At 37.8% G+C, this 12,725-nt stretch overlaps 1 protein-coding gene across 3 annotated transcripts in view; it reads right to left on the bottom strand.

Moving 5' to 3' along the window:
- The window catches only part of TPK1 (thiamin pyrophosphokinase 1), a 302,429-nt gene that overhangs the window by 95,016 nt on the left and 194,688 nt on the right, over nucleotides 1-12,725 (bottom strand). For all 3 annotated transcript variants that reach the window (XM_030943875.1, XM_030943876.1, XM_030943877.1), the window contains one exon: nucleotides 10,173-10,319. In XM_030943875.1, coding sequence (XP_030799735.1) covers nucleotides 10,173-10,319 — 147 coding nt within the window. The remainder of the gene's footprint in view (nucleotides 1-10,172; nucleotides 10,320-12,725) is intronic.

Here is a 12,725-nt window from a genome sequence, read left to right as displayed (position 1 = left end):
GTCCTCCTCTGGACTCACTCCAGCAGGTCCATCTTGGGACCCCAGAGCTGGATGCAGTCCTGCAGGTGGGGTCTCACCAGAGAGGAGCAGAGGGGCAGAATCCCCTCCCTCACCCTTCTGGCCACGCTGCTTTGGAGGCAGCCCAGGACACATTTGTGTCTCTGGGCTGTGAGTGCCCATGGCTGGGTCATGTCCAGCCTCTCATCCAGCAGCACCCCCAGGTCCTTCTCCTCAAGGCTGCTCTCAATAATTTCTTCTTCCAGCCTCCACTTACAACTGGGATAGGTGCACTTGGACTTGTTAAACATCATGAGGAAGACTGTGGGCCCACTTCTCAAGTTTGTCCAGCTCCCTCTGAATGGCATAATTTCTGATGGAAGTTTATCCATCACCGGTTTAAAGGAATTTATTCTTGTTCTAACATTGGGCTTGAGCTTAACCAGTCCTGGTTTATCTCCCTGGCATTTACTCAGTGCATTCAGAGACAGCAATCATTTCTCCTTTCAGCATTTTCTTCTGTGAAGTTACATGGGAGACTACAATACTTCCCTTTGTAAGGTAACAAAAACATAAAAAGAGATCAGAGTGGACAGAACCACTATTTCTTGATGTGGCCACAGCCTCCTTCTGTATCAGGAGATTCCAAATTCTTCTCAATAGATACTTGTACAATGGTTCTAACACACCTACTCACTCTACCTGTGTCTCTGCAAGTGTTCCAGAATCACTTAGGTGGGAGGGAGTCTTGGAGGTGCAGCGTTCCCATCAGGTTTTGAACACTGTCAGGGACAGAGATTCTCTGGGCAACCTATTCCTGTATGTAATTTGTAATTATCTTCAGAGTAGAAACTTTTCTTATAGTTACCCTGAATCTTAGTTTAGGGCCACTGTCTGTCATTCTTCTGCTGTGCATCTCAGGAATAAACCTATCTTCATTCATTTTCTTGAAACCCCTTTCGCAGATCCTGGAAGATTGTTTCCAGACTCCTTTTCTTCCTTTTAACAGAAACATATTCACTCCAAATCCCTTAATTTTAGGATTAAGAGTAGGAAGCCTGTGCAGTGCCCTGAAGGTCATTGGCCCAGCTGCAGTGCTGACAAGTATTTTTGACTGGAGTTGTCATGAGAGTGACAGACACATTACAGCCTTAAAAGACAATGAAGAATTCAATCCCTGATTCCCATCTGCTCTTCGGATGTTCTGTTAGAGCAGAGAGAGTCCTGAAGTAATGTAATCAGTTGTTATCAACATGAAGAAAATTCAGATTGCCAAGTCAATCATTTCCCAGCTGAATAGCTCTACCTAAATCTTGTTTATCAGTGTAGTACAGCCTTTTCCTAGAACCTCTGATATTACCAAATATTATCATTCTTCTGCCCTGACCCTTTTTTAATATTAAGAGTAAATGTTGAAAATCCATACCGTTGACACCACTTCCCTGGCAGATGCAGAATTAACAGTGATACTGTAAGGGATTGCATAAGCCTAAGCCATTTCACAAAAGGATTGAATTGAAGAGATAACACATTTTCAAATATAACTGAGGCCAGAATACAGATGCTCACCTTCTACAACTTTAACTATTACCAGCACTCAGAACAGAAAAGACCATTATTAAATTTACCTCCAAAGGATTCTATAAACCCTTTGGGTCAACAATTAAGTGTTCAGCATTTTTAGTTTTTTGATTTTGTAGTAGAAAATAATTTATCACCTACTATCACTTTAATTTTGACTGTTATTTACATTCAGGATAGGAACAATAATATTGATTTTCCCTGCTATATTTTTGATTGTATGAGATAAAATATTTTCCATTAATTTTCTTTCCAGATAAGGTTCTGTCACAGATTACAGACTTCTGATACTTGTTAGTTTCCCTATAGAACTTTCTGTAATTTAGGCAGGGAGTGAAAAAAATTGCATGCCCCTAAACTATCACTAAAATCCACTTAATACTCAAAGGAAAGTTGCTACTGCAAAACTCTGGTGAAATTCACCTCAAGCAAGGCAGTAAGGTGCCTTCAGAAAGACACTGTTACTGTGGGTAGAACAGAACTTGAGAAATTTGTGCTAGCACAATAAAGCTGAACAAAGAGTTAGAGCACAGCAATGATTTCAGGATGATGCAAAGGCACACTGCAGCAGGTATCACCCCAGCATATTCCAGTACTAAATATGGGGCTGCTTTGGTCATTGGTACAATGAAAAAAAGATGAAAGATTGTGAGACCCAAGAGGAATATGATTCTATGATTCTATTAATAGATGAAGCCAGAATGACTGGGCATTGATGAATTAATGCTTCATAGCACACAATTATGACTGCTGAGAGGAGATAAATCCTGGGAAAAATCTTCAGGGTAGCAGTGGCTGCTTAAGTTAAAGACAGAACAGTTTAGGCAAAACTGAACTAAAAAATTAAGATAAGATGATGGGCTGAGAAAAGACAGTTGATAGGATTCAAGGAAAATCCAGAGGGAAAAGAAAGGGAAAGTGGAAGAAAAAAGATTAGATAAAGAAAGTAAGATCTTGCAGTATGATGACTACTTAGTAAGGAGGATGGCATCTGATAAGGCAAGGCACAGAAAGTGTTAATAATTATTTCTCTGAGTTCTCTTACTTCTTCATGTCTAATGGTTGATCTTGAAATTCAAAATATTGCATTAGTCCTCCCTGGTGTCAGATGATAGACAAATAATTTAAATCATAATCATAAAAATACTACAAAATTGATCTGCAACGTACCAGTTTATGACACCTTCATACAGACAAGCATTTGCATAATGCTCCTTTTTCAAAGTATAAAAATATGGTACCTTGTAGAAATAGAAAGTGTATTGAATTATGTACAAAATATTTAAATCTTTTGGTCAAATTTGGAATCCATATTAACAGTCTTTTGAAGTGCTTTTGTCTTTTTTTTTTCTTTTCCTTTTGGGCCAAAAATCTATTCACAAAAAGCTCAGAAATTCTTTAGCTTGCTAAAAAATCCCCATATAGGAGTAAAGTCCTACCTGGGAAAAAACCCAAACAAAACTGGAAAGAACACACAGACACACAAACACACATTTTCCAGCTTTGTTCCATTCAGTTACAGAATAAAGATAAGTGAAAATACTGCTGTGGTCTTCCTTAGCTTGCCAATATTGTCAAAACAGGATAAAGTTTTACCAGCTTTCTATTGATCCCAGCTTATATATCAGCTCCTACCAATAAGCAAATGGCAAAGATGAACATTTTGTATTTTGCTGCTGCTCATTTAATGGAAAGCAGAAGAATTGCTTTATAGTACACAAATTATTAATACCACATTGCACACAAAAGCCCAAAGTATCAAGCCACTGCAAAAAGAAGTTGTTAAGGGAGGGGATGAAAAGATGGATTAAGATTTTGAAGGAAAGAAAAGTAATTGACAAATTTGGGGAAAAAAACTCCAACAAAACAGCTCTAAGATAATCAGCTTTGTAGCAAAAACTTCTTGTGGTTTCCAAAAAGCAACAAAATAGATATTATCATATTGACAAAATCATATCACAGCAGCTAGGGGCAACAACAGAGAGCAGGAATCTCATTGGAAGAGTTTTATTTAGGGCCAAGGTTCTCCTTGATGATCATCCATCAGCAGCTGCAGTAACTAATTAAAAATCTGGGCAAATATTGAAAAAAGTTGCAAGTAGAACTGTTGACACTTACCAAGTGCAAACTATTGATTGAGAATCACACTGGATGACTTCAGAATTTAGAAACACCTAAGTAATCCAATTAGACTCCTTACATCATCTTTTGCAGACACCATTAAGACGTGAATTCAAAACCAGCTGTGTGATTATCATATCCTGCTATAGAGTATGTCTTGTTTCCTAACAATTATGAACAGATGAAAATTTCATTTAATAAAGACTAATTTTTTTTACTTAGTAATGATGTTTTGGTACTTTCCTTTCGTCTCTGAAAGATAGGTACTTTATTAAACTAGTTACCTGCAAGCTAACAAATTGATTTATGAATTTTTTGTCAGTTTGTCTTCCTTATAAAGAAGAAATCGATAACTATTAGATGTCATCCATAAAGTTGATGCAGACTGCACTTTAAACTGATGTTAAATAAACTGTTTAAAAAGATTTTACTATTTCAAAAGCTAACTATTATTTATATGGTTTTATATAATCTTGGTATATTTCATACTACACATCTGCTGATGTTGGAATAGAACAAAGTTACAAAGAATGCAGCTGTTAAGAGAAAATCCACCCAGAAGTTTCCTTTTGTAGCAGTGAGAAGCAAGATAGGGAGTCGATATTTTCCAGGTCAGAACGTTATTGACAAATAGGAATTAATTTTGGATTGCTGATATTCAGTAAAACAGAGAAATGCTGTGCAAAACCATGAAGCAACACCACTTCAAGCCATGAATTACCATGAAATAAACCTAAGTCCTTTAGACCTGTGGCCTTTTGTAGGTCGCATTTACACAGGCCCACTACATTACCACAGGAAAAAAATGAATTGGTCCAGGTGATTTTCCCAGGAAAGAATAAAAAACCAGGCTAGTTTAAGTCTTACTTTAAGAACAGAAGTTGAGCTATAACCTAGTCTTCAATGTTTCTTACCAAAGAAGGAAACTAAGGCAGCTAAACTACCAACATAGATTTTTTTTTCCCACTGAGAAGCCCCTTCAAGGTAATACTAAACCTCTGGAAGCACAAAACCTGTTTCTGCAAGGTTTTCTGTGAAGGACTCAGGCACTCAGGCTCCCAAAGAACAGTTGGGTTAAGACTTTTCCTCAGCTAATATTTTTGACATTGCAGTGTCTCTGTCCAGCTGAATGCTGGCTTTCTCATAGAAAAAGTCAGAAAAAGTGGTATTTATCAAAGAACAAGGAGTTGTATATTTGTGAATTCCACAAGGAGCTTGAGGCACAGGGACTGACTGCTTTGTCAAGTAGATTGAATTCCAATAGGGTTCTTTGAGAGAAGATATCAAACAGGGGAGAGAGCCTTTCAGGACAATAAACACTGTAAGTACTAAATGCATGTTTAAATATTAGATATATGTTTAAATGCCCTCCTTTACAACTGCAATCTTTTTGAAACTGAATTTACCCATCAAAAATACATATCTAGGAAAAGGAGACATTAAATTTCCAGATCCCAAAATTGTCCCCCATAGGAGGCACATTCATCAGGAATTTTCTCCATTGAGTGCCAGCCAGATCTGCTTCTTACACACATGAGGAAGTACAGAACTGATTGGATAACTCATTCTTGAGGTTCCTGCAAATTTCAACAACTGGCTGCCAGAGAAAACTCACAAGCTGAAGGTATATACCCTGAACTTCCCATTAAACTTTACAAGCATGGACACAAACCAAATCAATAACACTGCACAGAGAATTGCAGCAACAAACCCCAGCAAAGTTTCTGGTCTTTGTACCTTCTCTCGCATCTGCTGCAAAGTCTCCATCTAGGAGCACATCTTCATGCCAAGTCACTCTGTCTGCACCTGTACATCAGTTCAGGTAACAGCTCTGGAACCCAAGCCAACCAGCACAGCAGTGCTCACGTGCATATGGCTGCTCTCTCTTGGCCCCATGACAAGGCGGTCCCTTCCAAATGCTGGGAAGCAGCTCCTGGCCTGTGCTAACCCCCAGGCATGTCCAGACACCATCTGTGAGAAGGATGGCTGGCTCCCACTGAAACTGCTCGGGACCAGGCTGACTAATTATCTGCACAGCCTCCTCTATGGCAGTATTTATGTTAATTAAGGGCCTTGCTAATACTGTTGTTACTATGATACTACATTCCATACCAGTGCAGGGCAGAGGGTGTAATGGCATTTTGTAAATAACCAAACGAGCCTCACAGTACCCATTCAGAGAAGGACGTGGTTTTTACCCAATTTACAGTCTAGGAGACCATGGGATCAAAAGACTACCCAGTGTACTCCTCTTCAAGGAAATGATGGTAAAGAGCCAAGAATAAGGGATGGAATTCCTGATTCTTATTGCTCACATTTAGCTGCTGGGCTACTACCTATGATGTTAAATTATTCATCATTTCTCACAGGGAAAGCAGGCGCGCACTCAAAAGAGAAGCCGGGTGCAAGAAAAAGGGTTATCAAAGTATTCACACACTCTTTCCAAAGGGTTAGTTAACTGACAAAAATATGCTGCTGTAATGCATTTTCATGTGTAGGCAGCAATTCTCCTCTACATCCTAGGGCTGGAATCCTGTGTGGGGAAAACTGAACTGCTCAGTATATGTAAAAGACAGGCCTCATTAACTCTTGGACATCTTCTCATTTCTTGGTCATAAATCCTATTACCTTGTATTACAAACTGCCATAAAACTCACAGATAAAAGATAATTTATGCTCAGTGTACAGAAGCTAATGTTTCTGTACTCCTGAGAAGCACACAACCAGAAAATGAGAAAGTATGTATGTGAAACCTTAAGCCATTCATACTGAGCATGGCTAGCATGATAAACATGACTCTAAGGGAATTATGTGCTTCAGCCAGGGTATAGTCTAATGGTAATTGATATTACCAAATTTCTAACATAAAATGTATGAACTCTTGCATAAAATATCCTGCTTATAAAGACTGATTACACCTTATTAAAAATTCAAGCTTTCCTCCTTCCCCCACTACAGAATGAAATATGACATCTATTCAGTACACAGGTACATTTTTTTTCTTTTTTAATTTTTTCAAACTCCAATCATCAGATAAGGAAATGCTTCACAACGAGCATCACATCCTAGAATTCTTACAAAGTTTCCCTATTTCTGACTCCTATCCTAATTAGTGTTGCATGGCACACAAAAAACAACAGTCCTTGGAGTTGGCAGAATCAAAGGCAGCTCAATCTTTTATTTGCTTTTTCTCTGAAGCAATTTAAATTCCTCAGACTTTGGCACTGATTTTAACTGTACTGGTTATCTGCTCAAAGGAATATTTTGCTTTAGTGAAGACAGAGCAAATGTGCTCATTTAGGCTGCTTGTCATTAGTTTTCCTTTCCCATTCAGACAAAAGAAAATCTTTCATTGTCAATTTATAAATTCTGTAGCTACAAACTATGTTCTCATTGTGTGGGTCCTTCCATAGGTGCAACTCATTTCATGCCTGCTTTCTTTTCTTCAATATTTTATTAATATTGCTCAAAGTGGTTTGACATATATTGGAATTAATTTATCTAAATTTACATACTTACAATCTATATATCTAAATTTCAGCCTTCCACCCAGCTTCTCCATAGAGATCATGTAGACAGGTATTTATGGGATGTAATTATTCCCATGTTTTTCCTCTTTTCCTTACAGGAGCTCATCCTTAAAGGTCAGAAATAAACACAAGAGAGTTTACTTCCCTGTGGTTTTCTTTGCTTTCCATGTGAAAATATTTTTATCTATATATTTCAAACACTTGCACTGTCTGTCTATTTCCCAAGAAATGCCTCAATACTCAAAGTTCTAATTACTTGGATAATGTACTTGGATTCAGCACTTGGATAATGCCACTGGCTGATGAAAAAAGGCATTGTTTACCTGGTCCACCTTGCCTGGTAGTCTGCACTGGATCCCAAATCAGGCATTGTCCTTGCTGTCTTCCTCTTCCAACCCTGAAGTCTTTTAGCAAGTCCAAAATGCTTCCTGCAATGCTGTGGACCCTTTACAAGTGTGTTAAGTATTGATGTATTTCTTCTACCATAACCTTCTACACTAACATTGCAACAATGTGAAATCTGTCTCTTTCAAACAATTAATAGACTTTTGGTGGCTTTAGATATCTACTCACACCATCCTCCTCTCAGTTTCTGCACTGGTAGCTATAAATTCAGTAGCTTGACTTGTACTTCCGTTGATATCCTTCCTAGGGCTCCTAAGGAATTACCAGTCTATGTGCTGCATCCCGATACTTTAGACTCTGCCTAGGTACACATGACAGAAAATCACTCTCCTGCTACAACGAACCAAAGGCTAACATTATTTGCAAACAAAACCATAATTATGTTTTGCTCATATATTTTATCCAAAGAATCCAATAAAGATCAGATTCTTCTTCCCAAGAGAGAGAGTTTCTCTTCTACATTTATAGAAATGTTTTCACTCTACATTCATAGAAAAAGCAGCATGCTCTCAACTTTATAATTTGCATCAGCATTTGAATCTCAAAAGCTTGCTTCATTTATTGCACAGTTTCCAGACTTGCATTTTGAACAGTCAGTGGGTCTCCCACTGTGTTAAACTCCCTCCTACCTTGATTTTAAATTACAAAGAGAAGAGAGGGAAAAGAGAGAATGTCATGATTGGGGCTTTTTGGAAGAGCAAAATATCAAGCTGAACCCCATTAAAAAAAAAACAAAAAAAACCCCCTCAACCCCGCACACCCTCCCCCAAAAATAAAAACAAAACCCAAAACCAAAACCAACCAAAAATGAGAGTACTTCCAAACGTAGGATCCTTGTTTCTCTCAGTTTATGAACTACTCACTTTTTAAAAGAGAAACAACTATCAACTGTGCAGGATTAATGTTATTATCTGCTATTATCCACAACGCTTGACTGAAAATGCCAACAGCGACAAGTTTAAACCAACAACAAAAAGCTATTTTGTGTCAAAGTTAGCACTAAGGTTGATTAAATGGCCTGCCCCTATATCTGCCCCTTATTTCTGTATGCTAGAAACAGCCTGAAGTTTACTGTGGAACTTTGCCCATCCACAAAAAAAAAAATTAAAAGCTTTTTGTACAGCATTATTAAAAATAGAACAAAGAAGTTTCCAGAAAGCAAAACAATTAGCAACCTCCCATTTCTATTTTAAATGCGCAGATCATGTTATTTTTTTCAAGTTGTAAAGGCTTTAATTATTCATGGAAGACTCATGAAAGCAACCTTAGGCATTGCATTTTAAAGCTGCTTATGGAAAAGATGAATGAAAATAATTATAAATCTTTCCAGTCTTAGCAAGAGTTTTGTAAGCTAAACTAGAAATTGTCCACTTTATTTCAGCTCTTCAACATGTTCTTAAAAACACCCTAAAAGAAATTTACAGTTGTCAGCAAAGTACTGCACTCGCAGATCAATTACAAGCAAGCTACTCCTGACTTTTACATTTTAATCACAGTTACCCTTTATTTCTCTTTCCCTCTCACTCTGCTGCCTCCATCTATTTAGTTGTGCAACGAATGATCAGAGTAATTCCTCATCATACTGGCAAAAGAGCTCCCGTGCCTACTACCTTTCCTGCAGACACAGTGCTTCAAACTGTTAATAGAGCACCTGCCCCTGTGGCTTTAAATCTATAATCTCATGGAACTTCATTAATGCTTTTCTCAAATTACACTGAAACACGTCTTCAAGGTGCGAGGTTGTGTCAAATTTACCTGTGAATGTTATTTATTTTAATAGAATAAGCTTTCCAAGACAAACTGCGAAAGTTAGGTAAGCTTTTAGAAACCTTGCCAGGGGGAAAACATATTTTCAAAAAAATAAATGAATCACTGTTAGAGAACAGTGTTTGATGTTTAGATTTGTCTTTAATTTAAATCTCAGAAGCAGAAGATCAGTAAGATATTTTCTGTGTGTTGTTTTATGAATCAATAAATGCAATAACAGATCTGAAAATCCACAGAAATAACACATCTTAAATAAATTCCCTCGTTAATACTAGATGGACTCCCATCATAATGAACTGTGCCACTCAGACGACATGGGAGCTCTGCCTGATGTGTATGGCAGAAACTCCCTCATAACTCCTCTCACATCTTTTCTTTGTTCCTCTTATTGAAGACATCCATATTGCTACTCAACATGCAAAAGGCATGTGTGCTAAATTTAGACTTACTGGAATCTAATTTAAAATATTAATTTTTTCCCCATTTATAATCAATATTCTATATTTACCCAATTCCATTTTCATACTTTCTGGTTTTCTTGTTTCTCCCCTTTTAAACAAGTTTATTGTGAACAAATTAAACATCATCTTTTCCAAAGGAGGAATTCAGAGCCCATAATTTGCTGTCCACTTGCCTGCAATGTATTTTATATTTCAGCTCTGACCCTACAGAACACAACGGATAAAATGAGCATTTAATGGTACAAGACCTATGGTGTCAGTGTGGGTGGGAGGTCAGTTTTATGACAAAGTAACTTTTCACAACACTTACAGGTTGAAGCAGGTAAATCAGCGAGCACTCCTGGATAACTATCACTGGAGAAGGAGTGATATTTGTTGCGTGAAAAAGCGTTTCCACCGATGCCATTGTTTGGTCAAAGCGTCCTCCAAGTCCACCCAGAGCCACAATCACATCGACCTAAAAGACAGAACAAAAAGACTCACAAGAAAAGTTTCAGGAATGGTCTTTGGATGCTGAAAATCCACAATAAAATCAGTTTGAGGAAAAAAAAAAGGAAAAAATCCAAAACTACTGACTATAGAAAAGAAAATGTCAAATACAGTTATTTACTCCCATTACTGATAAATACCATTATGAGATTTTTAAGCTGAGTATTAAAGCATCATAAATCCATGGCCAACATGTGGCACTTTTTAAAAGGACATAACCATTCTCCCTGAAATACAGGCCAGTCTTTGAAGGTACTAGCCTGTCTGTCCTGAATATATAGAGTCTAGGATATATCATTCCACACTGAAGCTCCTTGGGTAAGCATGGCATATCCGAGCCACAGAATCCCCAGTTCTTTGCATCATTTCATTATTATACTCACAGTTCACAGAGCAAATAAAGGAAAGATCAGGTTAGGCCATTATGTGCCATTCTCATTGCTGCCATACAGCATTTCAATGTACAAGCAATACCACTCAAAGGCTGGTTCTGCTCAAGATTAAAAGTAGCACCGTATGGAAAGTTCTGCCCCAAGTGACTAGGACATCACCTCCCAGCTGTCAGGGACAGACAGCCTCAGGAGCACTCTCCCATCCCAGTCACACAGAAGACACCTCTGGACTGCTTGCAATATGCCATGGAATTGGACTGCTCCTGCTCAATTCTCTCACACAGATGTTCCAGACTCTGAACACTTCATTTCCTATAAGCAGAAAAGTAGTATTCAAAAGGCTTGGTTATGAACTTTTAGGTACTTAAATAAAAGGTCACTGAGTGCAAAGTATTATTATTATTACTTCCATAATGTAGATCAGTTATGTTCAGCAACTGTATTTTAAAAAGCTAATGCTAAGTCATATCTAGGGCCCTGAGACATTGCAGCTCTGAAGTCTTTAGAAGCTACTATGACAATGGCCATCTGGTTAAGTTGCCAACTGTAGAGAGCTTAAGTCTATGGTTTCTGTGATTAAATGAAATTTTACTCAACCCAAGAGCCACATAATGGTGCTCTGTGTATCTGGAATGATGTATTAATAGCATCAGCTTCTATTTTTATTACCAGGTCTAGGGCTTTATGATTCTGTTGAATATTGTTTTGCATGGAAATTAAGGTCTTGAGGAGATATACCATCTTTCTCATCACCACCTGGAAAATTCTTCAGAGGCCAGAGTGGATCAATATAACACATTACACTAGCAGCAAACCCTGCAACAAAAAAACCTTTCCTTGTACTGCTGACAGCACGTATTTTCTGTGCAGATTACTGATCACACAGACCTAATGTACAACCAAGAGAATAGGGATGGTAAGAAAACCTACCCCTAAACAGAAGACAAAATAGCAAAAGGTAAAAAGCATGTGTTCCCAGCTAAGCCATAAAACCATAATATATTTTCCCTTTTATTGATTCCACTTTAGAAACAAACTGCTTTTGTTCAACTGGTGATGACTGTGAGTTAAAAGGGTGGATTGATTCTCTGAAAATAATACTACTAATATGACCCACCAACACCCATCAGCTCCCTACCAGACAGCCAGCAGTAAAATGCTCCTCTCCTTTCCCAAAAGAGGCCATGGAGAAAATCAGATTTACTAACCTGGACCACCACAGTGAAAAGATCAGAATCTGATCCTTTGTTTTTCTGATCAGCATTGTTTTTCTTCTAAGCAATGGGACTGGAGCTCAAATATTAGTCTAGATTAGTCTTCAAGAAACCAAGCAGCTACTGTATAGTTTCTTGGTGTATATATGCCTCACCATACATGAACACCTTTTTTCTGGCTTTGATGGTTGGTACCAATATAAAAGGTAGGAATGAAGGAAAAAGAGAGTTCCTTTGACTTGGAATTGAAATGATGCAATAACACTCTAGAGGTGTCTTCTTTCCTTTCTAAACCCTTTTTTGTTATTACCACACATGTGCTTCCCATGAAGTACAGTACCCAGCTCAAGTTATGAAGTTCACAGAACCTCAGAGTTCTGTGGCAGAGACTGCCAGAGAACTGCAAGTTGAAGAAAAATGTAGCAAAAAACCCACTTCTTATATTTTTAAGTAATACAGAATCCTGCTCAAAGTCTTACTCCTTATTCAGTTGGAACAGTGCAGTCTTGTGGATTGGTTACCAAAAAGGAAGAAAATAAAACCAATATAGCATGGAGTAGAGGCATGTTGAAAAGGCATTCATAAATCAGAGGTATGGGGTTGAGTTGTGTTGGGAGAAGGATAATAAAGATATCTGAAAGGGGAATGTATATATTATTTAGGGTTTGCATGGATTGTGAAAATGAAAAATAAGCATGTGGCAGGTATGCAAACAAATCCAGCTGGAGTATGAGAGGAACAGACAGAGAGAAAAACTAAATTCTGCAC

The sequence above is a fragment of the Camarhynchus parvulus genome, chromosome 2 (assembly GCF_901933205.1).
Source record: "Camarhynchus parvulus chromosome 2, STF_HiC, whole genome shotgun sequence".
Classification (NCBI taxonomy): Eukaryota; Metazoa; Chordata; class Aves; order Passeriformes; family Thraupidae; genus Camarhynchus; species Camarhynchus parvulus.
This window is presented reverse-complemented; position numbering and strand designations above follow the sequence as displayed.